Source organism: Podarcis vaucheri (assembly GCF_965113315.1).
Source record: "Podarcis vaucheri genome assembly, chromosome: 16".
In the NCBI taxonomy this organism is placed as follows: domain Eukaryota; kingdom Metazoa; phylum Chordata; class Lepidosauria; order Squamata; family Lacertidae; genus Podarcis; species Podarcis vaucheri.
Window position 1 is genome coordinate 5659557 of NC_138754.1, and position 12991 is coordinate 5672547.

A 12991-nucleotide genomic window follows, 5' to 3' on the forward strand; every position below is an offset into this window, starting at 1 on the left:
TACGAGGTTTTCAACGTCTGATAGACATTTACACCTCCAGTGCCCCCCTGCCCCCTTCTTAGCTCTCAGCACCACCAGGTAATCTCATTTCCCCGCAGGGGGCTGTACCATCCTCTTTGGGGACCACTGGGTTGGAAAGATTGGTAGCAGAATTTGCAGATGGTAAGCCCTGGAAGGAATACTTGAAGGAAATACAAATAAAGAAAGAATGATCCCTTCTGCAGTCAATCCACTGCCCTCCTGCCTTGTGTGTGCCAAGAAGCCCAGGTCACTGCTGGTCACCTGCTTAGATTTCCTCATCCTCGACTAAGGTCCGTTTGTCTAAAGCAGAGGGCAGTCGGCAGAACGCCGGCGTCTTTCCTTCCATTTCCACGGCCATCATTGAAACTTGCAGTTTAGAAACTCCAAACGAGCTGAGCTGCTGGAAGGGTGAGCTATTCATTCATTAATTCATTATCATTAATTGGATTCCTTACCTACCCTTCACCTTAAGGTTCCAGGTTGGGTGCTGGCAGCGTAAAACAACAAGAACAACAAGAACAACAACACCGGTGTAATGCGAATTACGGTCCAAAAGAATAGGGTGAGATCTAAAATACCGTATTTTTCGCTCTATAAGATGCACCAGACCACAAGATGCACCTAGTTTTTGGAGGAGGAAAACAAGAAAAAAAATATTATGAATCTCAGAAGCCAGAACAGCAAAAGGGATTGCTGCGCAATGAAAGCAGCAATCCCTCTTGCTGTTCTGGCTTCTGCGATAGCTGCGCAGCCTTACTTTTTAGGAGGGAAAAAGTGAGTCTTATAGAGCAAAAAATACGGTATACAGTGGTGCCTCACAAGACGAAATTAATCCGTTCCACAAGTCTCTTCGTCTTGCGGTTTTTTCGTCTTGTGAAGCACGGCTATTTGCGGCTTAGCGGCTATTAACGGCTTAGCGGCTATTAGCGGCTTTAAGAAAAAGGAAACAAACTCGCAAGAACTCGCAAGACGTTTCATCTTGCGAAGCAAGCCCATAGGGAAATTCGCCTTGCGGAACGACTAAAAAAACAGAAAACTCTTTCGCCTTGCGCGTTTTTCGTCTTGCGAGGCATTCGTCTTGTGAGGTACCACTGTATACAGATACATGTGGTGTCAAGGGCCAGGATAAAGAGGTGGGTCTTAATGACATGACAGAAACTACATTTTGAAGCTTCGGAATAGACCTCTTCTGTGGGGAGGGAATTCTGCAGATTAGGGGTTGTCACTGGAGAAAGCCCTCTCTTTAGGGACAGACCTTGGTAATATGCCAGGCTTTGGGAAGGAGGCGCAAGACTCTGTGATCTGGAGACTAGCTGCAACAGTCCAGCCATCCTGCCTGGCTGAAGGGGTGGTCTATGCCACACCCACAACAAGATTTCGCTTGCCTTGAAAATTCTCCCCTTCTCTCTGCCCTCTATAATATTGGCCTGGCTTTGTAATAAAATGACCCCTCCCCATGTTAGTCTGTTCTCTTTCCCTCAGATTTATTCCACAGGCATTTCTCGTGCCTTGGGGACAGTTCCGCTTTTGCAACTGGAACAAATAACTTTGGAGCAGGGGTGGGCGGGTGGAGGAGGCTTGCAGCTCCAAAACGAAGTCTGAAAGCATTTTTGTGCAACCTCCAATCATCCTGGAGCAGGACTGGGTGAAACTGTTCCTGATGTTTTCAGCCCTAAGTGTGGTTCACCAAATTTCCACTTATTTCCACACCGAAAAGCTCAAGATACACGCTGATCTACCCACCTGTAGTTGTGATCCCTGAGAAACGTAGAAAATAACAGGATATATTTAGCCAAACGTCTTCAAACTTACACGACCCTTTAAAAATTAGCTGATGAAGGTGACTACTTCGAAACAGGGCCCTGTCCTGGTTTCTGATCCATAATTGACTCCTGATTTCTGCTCACTGATTGAAACTCCATGTCGAATCTGACTATGGGCTAACATGAACTTATTTCTACTCATCAACTCTTATCTCTAATTCTGTAACGAATTATTGTGTTATGCATATCTTTATGAGTTTGAGTTTGTAATCTCTGTTTGAGTTTGTAATCTCTATCTGAGTCTGTAATCCTTGTCAGAATACATACTTTTGAATGGATTAGTTTTTGTCACAATTGACTATTGATTTGCGAGTAGGGACCACGCCCACTATTGAAACTTGCATTGGCCTGAGTCTTTGCTGTGCTTTTTTCTGGTATACAGTGGTACCTCAGGTTACATACGCTTCAGGTTACAGATTCCGCTAACCCAGAAATAGTGCTTCAGGTTAAGAACTTTGCTTCAGGATAAGAACAGAAGTCATGCTCCGGTGGCGCGGCAGCAGCAGGAGGTCCCATTAGCTAAAGTGGTGCTTCAGGTTAAGAACAGTTTCAGGTTAAGAATGGACCTCCGGAAAGAATTAAGTTCTTAACCTGAGGTACCACTGTATTTAATAACAAGAACTCCAACTTATTTAACATGAAAATTTATCTGCATTTTAGTGCAAATTTCTCCTGATATCCACATTCATATGGATATGTCCAACAGACACATTTTTACAAAGTTGTTTTCTGTAATATAATGTATTTTTTTTGCACGCAATAGTCACAGGTGTATTTATCTTTATGCATACTTCACAATAGTATATGCAAACTATTTGTATATACTGTACACTTGTTGGCTGGAGGACTTCGTTGCAAAATTCAGTGCCAGTTTAAAAGGATGGCTGTACTTCGGTTCACATATTTTTTCAGAAAGTGTAAACATGGTGTGTTTTCCTTGGATTGTGGACTGAATCAGGAAATTGGAATTGTTGACATTGCAGTTTTTGTTGGGATGCAAAGAGTACTTTGGTATTCTTTGGTGAGAGAACCTCAGCAGAGATTTATAGTCACAAAATATTCAGCAAAGTGTGGAGATAAAGGCTGCTAGACCCTTAAAATGTGCCCTTTAAAGTGAGTACCAGAGTTTCCCTCTTCCCCCAGCATAGAAAAAGACCACACATTTGGTAAGTTAAAAAGAGTTTACTTACAAACTCTTCAAAGGTCAGGTTCATGTGGATTTCTGCCTGAGAGACTTTTTTTTTGTAGGTGGTGAAGAGAGATTCTCACGAAATAAACTTGATCTCTCCCACTCAGAAGAATGAAGGCGCTTGGGGCCATTCTGCTTTGTGTGATTGTCTTCCCAAAAGGTTTGGAGTGTGGTAAGTCTATGTATGTTCATAGGGGAAGAGGGGAGAACTAGCTACATAATGTTTTGTAAAGCTTTAATTGCCTCAATTTTCCTCCCTAAAACCACACTGACATTTCCTTCCCTTCTCTGCTTCTGGATCAACAAAAGGGCGACACTACCTTATGTTTCAAGACCACTCTCTCACAGACAGCTGCCTTCCAAAAGGACAAGAACATATTTCCTTCTCCACCCCAGTTCCCTTTTTCTTTCTCTTTCTCTCTTTCTCTCTCACACATATGCAAGACATAGAATGCCTCCATCAGTGTCAAAGTTTATTGACCAAAGTTCTTGCAACCCTCCATCCCAGTTTTGTAGCAATTTCTTAAACATTTCAGCAAAAAAAACTCGCTTGCACATTTCCCCCCAAGTTTCTTTTTTTCTTTTAACTTTTATTGATAAATGCAATACTTACAAACACAAACCAAAACACTAAACACTCTTATTATACATAGATACATACATCTCTCAACTTAGATTACAAAAAAAGGAAAACAAACATACAAACTCAACATACAGACATACATTTTGACTTCCCTCACCCTATATGTGGCTTCCTTTGTTTGTTTTCTTCTTTTCGCTGCGTTATCCATATTATTTTTGACTATCTCATCTTATACCCATTTCTTCTTAATTTTTTACTCTATAAGTTGCATTCATTGCATATTGATATATTAATACCAGAACAATGTTTTTTTTGATGTATTCCTTCATGCAAGTCTACTCCTCTATCAGTTTTTGGTCTGACTGGCCTCTTACCACTGCTGTAAGTCTTGCTGATTCTGTATATTCACAAAATCTTATTTGCTATTCTCTTATTGAGGGAGTTTTTTCTCCCTTCCAATTTTTTGCTATAATCATTCTGGCCGTAGCAGTTGCAAATAAGAAAACCTTTTTTCCTAGTGGCAGGCATGTCAGTTGATATACCGTATTTTTCGCTCTATAACACACACCCTGCCATAACACGCATGTAGTTTTTAGAGGAGGAAAATCCGTAGGCATGCCACCCGTAGGCATTGCCTCCATAACACGCACAGACATTTCCCCTTACTTTCTAGGAGGAAAAAAGTGAGTGTTATGGTGCAAAAAATACGGTAATTCCCAAGTTTCCCCAGACATTTCGAAAGGCTGCTGAGATCTCCGCCCTCGCCACAAGACAATATCACCAATGCAACTATCTGTAAACAAAGATAAACTTCCAGACAAATGGCCAAAGTAGTTTCTCTTCCAAATAGGTTTTATCTTAAACAATTGCAAATGCATTGAGTAAAGAGCTCACTTGTAATATATCAGTGGCTCAGTGCTCATTTATTTAATTTTGGAAGAAAACTTATCACTTGTGTCAATTGCAGTAGCCACTGTATCACCACCCTCCTGTTCATTGTTTTATTGAAATTTCCGCCGTGCAAAGTCCGGGATTTTCCAGTCGTATGGTTCTATATAGGGAGATTTTTAAAAAGCCTCAAATCAATTTACAATCAAGGTAAGAAATAAAATAATAATATAAATAGAAAGGAGATTTAACAGTGTCGCATAACGTCATTGGTGCTACCTGACTGCCTAGAAAAACAGAAAAATGATTTTGCCTGGTACTGAAATGATGATGAAATTGGCACCAGTCAAATTGCCAGGGAAAAGATTCCCTTAACAGCATGGCTACTACAGGGAAGGCCCTGTTCTCTCACAGCCAACCCCTGGCCCTCCCTTGAAGGTAGGAGACATCTCCTCAGATGGTTTTAAGGGGGAAAGCGGTTCTTTAGCCACAGCAGTCCCAGGGTCTGATCCTCCTCTTCATCAGGCACCCTAAATTGAGGCGGTGTTTGGCAGCTGGGTGGGAATGTGGTGCAGGATTATGAGAATTTATCATGGTGATGGCATGAAATAAGACCGCCCAGAAGACTTTACAGTAACACCTCTGGTTGCGAACGGGATCTGTTCCGGAGGCCCATTCGCAACCTGAACAGAAAGCAACCCGCGTCTGCGCATGCACGGGTCATGATTGGCCACTTCTGGGCATGCGCATGATGTCATTTTGCACGTCTGCGCATGAGTAAGCGGCAAAACCCGGAAGTAACCCGTTCCATTACTTCTGGGTCGCTGTGGGACGCAACCTGAAGCTATCGTAACAGGACGTATGACTGTAGATCGAGAGGTCCACAAAACACTTTCCCACCCCTTTCCCCAATAAATGCACTCCACCTTTCCTCTCCTGAGTCTAATAAGGAGCCCCTTCTGCGCAGACACGGACGGTTGCATCGCCTCCTTGAAAAGAGACATCCTCAAGCTGATGGTCAAATGGGAAGATGCCAGCTGCCTCCAGAACCAGCAAGGCCTGGTCCCAAACCTCCTCCAGACCCTCCCTCGGAGCTGCAAGGAAATCAAAACGGCTCTGGAAGGAGCCCCAGGTAGGTAAGCCAGGAAGGAGATGTGCCAGATCAGAGGCTCTTTGTAGGCATCTCAAGGGGGTTCGACCAAATGGCCCTTTAGGTCCCTTCCAACTCTACAATTCTCTGATTATGTGCTCACTGCTGTGTCAGGGAATGGTCTGAAAATGAGAACCGGGGAATGCATTCTATTGCAGACCAGCTTCTCTCTGATGGAGAGCTGTAGGGGGAAGAGTCGCCCCCCCCGTCCACAACCTGTTCAGAAACAGAGAGAGACAGGAGCTGAACAGCTTAGGGAGGAGCTACCTAGTTATGAGATAATGACAAGGGAGCCAGAAGGGAGGGTGCAGCTAGCTGAGATGTCACTTGAGAGTGTGGGGGATACCGCCCTCACCGTGGACTCGGAGGTCCAAACGTATCAGGGAGCAAAAGAGGCAGAGGGAGGGATGAACTTAATTGTTGTGGAGGTCGGAGGGAGGATTTAGAGTAGCCAGCTACCCTCCTTGTGAAGAGCTGTATATTTGTGCTTGTGACATGATGCTGTAATAAAAGGACCATAAATATATCAAATGCTCATAAATTCTTATCTGTGGAGCTACCGAAGGGAGGGGAGGAATCTCTACATGGCAAGGATTGCAAAATGTGATCAGAGTCAATGCTGCCAACAGAGAGAGGGTCATAACGATAGCCTGTTTGGCTCATCGGCAGATGGGTTGTATTTCCTGAGCACGGAGGACGGTGAGATCTACCAAACCTTCTGCGACATGTCCACCAACGGAGGCGGCTGGACGCTGGTGGCCAGCATCCACGAGAACAACATTTATGGGAAGTGCACCCTGGGAGACCGCTGGTCTAGTCAACAAGGGAACACTGCCAATTACCCAAGTGGAGAAGGCAACTGGTCCAATAACAACACCTTTGGGACGGCTGTGGGCTCAACATGTGATGACTATAAGGTGAGGCTCTGTTACCTTTCTTGAGCTTCTTGAGGATGCGGGTGGCGCTGTGGTCTAAACCACTGAGCCTCTTGGGCTTGCTGATCAGAAGGTCGGCGGTTTGAATCCCTGTGATGGGGTGAGCTCCTGTTGCTCTGTCCGAACTAGCAGTTTGAAAGCACACAGTGCAAGCAGATAAATAGGTACCGCTGTGGCTGGAAGGTAAACAGCATTTCCATGTGCTCTGGTTTCCTTCACGGTGTTCTGTTGTGCCAGAAGCAGCTTAGTCACGCTGGTCAGCTCAGTTGGGGGGGCTTGTGGACAGGTCAAATGACCTCCGCTGGCCGCTTCCGGCCCATGGGCCTTAGGTTGCTGACCCCTGCCCTACAACTTCCTGCCTATCTTTTCATTCCACTTTGGTTGCGTTATGGAGTTGTCCCTCTAGATGGCAGCAATGTGTTAACCTTGTGGAAGCATCAAAGAACAACTACCGTATTTTTCGCTCTATAAGACACACGTTTCCCCCTCCAAAAATTAAGGGGAAATGTGTGTGCGTCTTATGGAGCATATGCAGGCTCCATGGCTTCAGCGAAAGCAACACAAAAGCCTCCGTTTCTCCTGCTGCTTCGCTGAAGGGGCGCTGCGCAGAGAGGGAGAGAATTGCCCCCCCTTGTTCTCCCCCTCTAAAACTAGGTGTGTCTTATGATTGGGTGCGTCCTATAGAGCGAAAAATACGGTATTAAAGCAGAGTCTTGTGCGAATGGTCCATTATGAATCCACCACGGAGGCACTCTGATTGCAGAATAAGGCCCTGACTAAATATATAGGTGTTTTTCCCTACCCTCTTCTGATATTTTACAGAATCCAGGCTACTCTGACCTCCAAGCATGGGATATGGCCATCTGGCATGTCCCAAACAACACCCCCATGAGGGAATGGCGTGACTCTGCCTTCTTGAGGTATCACACCGAGACCGGATTCTTGTCTGTAGAAGGAGGGAACCTTCATGGGCTTTATCAGGTAACTGATGTGGCTGAATGGACAGTCAATATTTAGTGCCTCAGTTAGCCTGGACCTCTCAAAGGGATGTGGCGGTGTGTGTTTGAGAGCAGATTTCTAAATACCTGAAGACCTCAGATGTAGATCTCAGAGGTCCAGGTTCCCATCCTGTCACAACTTCACTCTGCCCTCTGTTACGACTTTCTTAGGGAAAACATGGAAAAGGGACATTCGCCCCGCCCCATGGCCCAACCCTTGGGTGTACAGCATGTGCGCCACTCTGGGTGTCGGAGCAGCTAGCTTCACCTCTGTCTGGAGGCTTTAGATGCTTCTGAATGCCAGTTGTTGGAAACTGGATGTAATGGGAATTGGGGTTGCTCGTGCGTAAAGGATGCTGAAGCTCTAGGCAACTTTCCCTGGCTGGACAGCCCTTTCTCCATGGCTGTGTCAGTCACTGGCAGAATCCGTCAGTGGGTGTTTCCTGAACTTCCTCCAACATAAAAATTCATTGACGCCCAATCTCCGCCTAGCCTCCCTGCGTGGACGCTTTCTGCGCAGAGTAGGCGTAGCCAGCGGAGGTCCTGGACTCTCCCCGCTGGTCTCTGTGGAAGAGTCTTGGAGCCCTCTCTCCGAAGTCCTTCCCTGATTCCCTTCCTCCCCGGTGTCACGCTGATTACCTTCCCCAAAGGGAGTGTTCTCTCTCCCCCTACTGGTCCCTTCTCCTGCATGGTCGGGGAGCCTTACCTCCACTCTTGGCTCCGATGGCAGTTCCCTGACACTGGAGGAGGGGAGAATATCTCTTGTGCCCAGGCCCTCCTTGAGGGTTTCCCATTGGCGCACCGGGTTGACCACTGAGAGAATAGAATTCTGGACTAGATGGGACACTGCTCTGATCTAGCAGGCTTTTCTTATGTCCTTAAATGTGATCAAATTAATAAGTAAATAAGGAAGGACACAGGGAGGATGATGCAATTACAGTGGTACCTCGGGTTACATACACTTCAGGTTACATACACTTCATACACTTCAACGAAGAAATAGTGCTTCAGGTTAAGAACTTTGCTTCAGGATGAGAACAGAAATTGTGCTCCAGCGGCACGGTGGCAGCAGGAGGCCCCATTAGCTAAAGTGGTGCCTCAGATTAAGAACAGTTTCAGGTTAAGAACGGACCTCCAGAACGAATTAAGTACTTAACCCGAGGTACCACTGTATATTCTTTTTAAACAAATTTGATGCTCAGGCTTGTATGCTTCTAAGTTGACAGGCCAACTCTCTCTCTCTCTCTCTCTCTCTCTCTCTCTCTCTCTCTCTCTCTCTGGTTTATTTCCCATTTGTTCATCTTTCCAGCAATACCCAGTCAAGTTTGGGCTTGGCAGCTGCCCAGCTAATAATGGCCCCATCGTCCCTGTCGTCTACGACACCGGAAATGCGCAGCAGACGGCGTTCTATTACTCTCCAAATTCCAGAGGCAAGTCCATTCCAGTCTGAAGATACACCCACATGGATTTTCCTCACAGGATTCTGGGAAATTTAGTTTGTTAAGGGGATTGTAGCTCGGGGGGGTGTAAGTTAGAACCCCCAGGATTCTTTGGGGGGCGGAGCTGTGTGCTTTAAAGGTACGTTGAATGTGCATCATCTCTTTTATATATGTGTTGTGGATGTGAGCTTTGTCCCCATGCCTTTTGAAGAAGATTAGACAAATTCACGGAGGAGGCGAAAGCTGCCAATTGCTCTTAGCCACCAAGACTGTGTTCTCCCTCCCTGCCTCTATGTCTTTCCAGGTGAATTTGTTGCTGGCTACATACAGTTCCGGGTCTTCAACAACGAGAAAGCTGCCGTGGCACTCTGTGCTGGGATCAAAGCCACCGGCTGTAACACAGAAACGGTGAGTTGTAAGTTGGTGGAAAGAGAGCCAGGACTCAGCTACATTGTTGTTGTTTAGTCGTTTAGTCGTGTCCAACTCTTTGTGACCCCATGGACCAGAGCACGCCTGGCACTCCTGTCTTCCACTGCCTCCCGCAGTTTGGCCAAACTCATGTTTGTGACTTTGAGAACACTGTCCAACCATCTCATTCTCTGTCGTCCCCTTCTCCTTGTGCCCTCCCATCTTTCCCAACATCGGGGTCTTTTCCAGGGAGTTTTCTCTTCTCATGAGGTGGCCAAAGTCTTGGAGCCTCAGCTTCAGGATCTGTCCTTCCAGTGAGCACTCAGGGTTAGTTTCCTTAAGAATGGAGAGGTTTGATCTTCTTGCAATCCATGGGACTCTCAGGAATCTCCTCCAGCACCATAATTCAAAAGCAGCTATATTAGCAAAGAAAAAAAGAACTGAATGTGTTTTAAACATGCAACACCAGATGGCGGAAGAGAGAAGGAATGGTTTAAAATGAGATTTCCCCAGCGGCGGAGCTAGCTGCTCAGGCACCTGGAAGGGTGGAGGAGCTGTCCAGGGGGGCCACTGGCGCCCGTTGGGGATGATCGGCACTGCCATCATTGGCCATTGGGGGCTATTGGCACGGCAATCGGCGCCCATTGGGGGCGATTAGTGCCCAGGGGGCCAGGGTGGCGATCCGCTCAGGGGGGATTTTGTCACCCCTCTGAGGGATGACACCTAGGGTGCGCCGCCCCCACCTACCTATGCCCCTGGGTTTCCCCTTGGATTTTTTCTCCTTTTATTTAAAACAGTTTAATTTCTGACTTACCGTACTTTTCCGTGTATAGGACTAGGTTTTTTAAAATTAAAAATTATGTTGATAATTGTGGGTCGTCTTATACACGGATACAATTTTCCCCCATTTTCTCAATTTGGAGTCCCAAAAATAGGGGGTGGGGCGTCTTATACTTGGGGGCATGTTATAAACGAAAAAATGTAGTACAGTGGTACCTCGGGTTAAGTACTTAATTCGTTCTGGAGGTCCGTTCTTAACCCGAAGCTGTTCTTAACTGGAAGTACCACTTTAGCTAATGGGGCCTCCTGCTGCCGCCGCACGATTTCTGTTCTCATCCTGAAGCAAAGTTCTTAACCCGAGGTACTATTTCTGGGTTAGCGGAGACTGTAACCTGAAGCATCTGTAACCCCAGGTACCACTGTATTTATATTGGTTTCCCCACTGTGTTTAGATCCACTCCCGGGGTGGTGTAGCGGTTAGAGTGTTGGACTAGGACCTGGGAGACTGTGGTTCAAATCCCCGCTCAGCCACAGAGATCACTGGGTTTTACCTTTTGGGGTGGGGTGGGGGGTAGTTGCTGCCTCTCAGACTAACTTACCCCACAGGGTTGTTGCGGGGATTAAACGAAGGGGGGGGGGAGGAAACCACGTATTCTACCTTGCAGGGAAAAAAAGTGTGATAAATACCATATTTTTTTGCTCTATAAGACTCACTTTTTCCCTCCTAAAAAGGGGAAATGTGTGTGCATCTTATGGAGCGGATGCAAGCTGTGCAGCTATCGCAGAAGCCAGAACAGCAAGAGGGATTTCCTGCTTTCGCTGCGCAGCGACCCCTCTTGCTGTTCTGGCTTCTGAGATCCAGAATATTTTTTTTCTTGTTTCCTCCTCCCAAAACTAGGTGCGTCTTGTGGTCTGGTGCGTCTTATAGAGCGAAAAATGCGGTAAATAATAATAAAAGAGGCAGGATAAGTTTGGGAGCTGTATTGTCCCGCCGGTGATGTCGAATATGATGCAGGCCACTCCCAATTCCGAGCTAGACTCTCCCAAATTTTCTTTCCCCAGTTCTGTGTCGGTGGAGGAGGGTACTTTCCAGAATCAAGCCGGCAGTGCGGCGACTACACGGCCTTCGACTGGGAAGGCTACGGAACGCACACTGGCTGGAGTGTTTCAAAACAGTTGCTGGAGTCTGCGATGCTGATCTTTTACCGCTGAGTCTAAGACCGCTGCCGATTCTCTGAGCACCAGAGCTTTGGGCTGGAGAATGAGGACGTTTTCCCCCAGCTAAATCTCATCTCATGTCAACAAGGCTAATACAACCATCTGGTTCATACGAGTCTTAGTCTTTCTTGCATCATGCCATCAAAAGCAACGCGCCACTGCCCACGAATTCTAGTTTCGTCTCTTCGCGGTTGCATTCTGACCAAGCTGTCTGCTTACAACGTTGCGGGGAACGGAATGAATATCGCTGTTTGGGGGAAAGGAAGGCATTTGTGACAAGGGGGCGGAAATTCAGATCAGCTTGCATTTGAGTTGCAAAGCTATTTCATTTGCCCTTCCCGAAATACTATGCGAAGCAGAACCGCCCTTCCAAATTGGCACCTTCTCGAATTCTGTGGTGCAGTTCTCCATTCAAACAAAAATGGCATATCAGGAGAAACTGTGCCTAAAGAAGTATATATTTGTAATGCATTCTGCGAGGGTGGTTCTTTGCCAAAGAGTGTACATTAGGCACAACTGCATGCAAAAAATAATAATTGTCTGTGGGTGCTAGCCGAGATAACAGCCCGGGATTCCAGCCAGCTTTTACAAGATTTATTAAGTCCAAAAACTATGTACAGTACGGAGCTCTTAAAAGCATGTCTTCCTCAGTTGCTATCAATTGCCGGAAGTGGCTTGAGCCTTTTCCTTTTCCAGCATAGAAACTTCCTGAGCCCCCCCCCTTCCTCCTCTCCTTACGTAAAAACCAAAGCGTTGGAGGCTGTTCCTTCCTCTCTGTTTCTGTGTTTCCTGACAGCCCCTCCTACTCCTCTCTCTCTCTGATAAAGTGCAGCTGCTCATTAAAGGAGCTGGCTCCCTGTACATTCCTCTCTCTCCCCCCTTCTCAGCCAACAGATCCCTGACAGTATGGATTATTATCACTATGAACTTTATTAACTACCTTTCACCAGCAGGCCCTAGGGCAGGTTATCACACTTTAAAATTCAGAATCAAAACAGTTAAAACATATTGAATTCGCATTAGCTTTGGTCATCCTTGTTTAAAACAAAAGCTGGTTTGTCATCCACTCAAAGCTCCTCCTCTTAAGGGTAACTCAAGACCGATGATCTTTTTGAAGATTTACTGTGGGCTTGAAAATCCCTTCCTAATCAGATTTTTTACTCCTCCAGGGAAGTTTGAGATTCACTTGAAAGGTCAGTTAGCATCTTGTGATCACTGCTGAATGGACCATTTTATTTCTGGATGGATTTTTTTTTGGGGGGGGAGTACTCAAAGTTTCAGTTTTGATTGAAGGATTATTTGAATGGAGTTTCCATTCTCAGTCTCCTATTTTGCTGAGAAGTATCCTGGCACTCCCTCCAAAAAAAGACCCCTAACAACAACAGTGTTATAAGAAAAATTGCTCCTTTTTCCTTATGGGGTATTCCGGAGCCCATACAGAGTCTTTAAGTGGGTTCCTAGGGACACGCGTGGCACTGTGGGTTAAACCACAGAGCCTAGGACTTGCTGATCAGAAGGTTGGCGGTTCGAATCCCCGCAAAGGGGTGAGCTCCCGTTGC

At 46.2% G+C, this 12991-nt stretch overlaps 1 protein-coding gene across 5 annotated transcripts; it reads left to right on the plus strand.

Moving 5' to 3' along the window:
• Positions 1 to 301: 301 nt before the first annotated feature.
• Positions 302 to 11544, plus strand: LOC309520544 (intelectin-like protein). Of its 5 annotated transcripts, none has more exons than XM_082202459.1 (8): positions 303 to 429; positions 3093 to 3205; positions 5472 to 5636; positions 6324 to 6571; positions 7412 to 7570; positions 8897 to 9017; positions 9331 to 9434; positions 11277 to 11544. In XM_082202459.1, exons 2-8 carry the CDS (start codon positions 3145 to 3147, stop codon positions 11424 to 11426), a joined length of 1008 nt encoding a protein of 335 aa, XP_082058585.1. In that variant the 5' UTR covers positions 303 to 429; positions 3093 to 3144; the 3' UTR covers positions 11427 to 11544. The 5 variants fall into 5 exon arrangements, with proteins under 5 accessions (XP_082058589.1, XP_082058585.1, XP_082058587.1 ...); XM_082202461.1 differs by having other exon boundaries at positions 3093 to 3193; XM_082202462.1 differs by lacking the exon at positions 303 to 429 and adding an exon at positions 2884 to 3010 and having other exon boundaries at positions 3093 to 3193.
• Positions 11545 to 12991: the final 1447 nt, after the last annotated feature.

What these genes read in the sequence shown, in the direction of transcription:
- LOC309520544 (XM_082202459.1), top strand. Translation starts at nt 3,145, where the DNA reads ATGAAGGCGCTTGGGGCCATTCTGCTTTGTGTGATTGTCTTCCCAAAA. An exon ending in GGCTCTGGAAGGAGCCCCAG is followed by an intron (nt 5,637 to 6,323) that starts GTAGGTAAGCCA and finishes GCTCATCGGCAG; the next exon opens with ATGGGTTGTATTTCCTGAGC. An exon ending in CAACATGTGATGACTATAAG is followed by an intron (nt 6,572 to 7,411) that starts GTGAGGCTCTGT and finishes GATATTTTACAG; the next exon opens with AATCCAGGCTACTCTGACCT.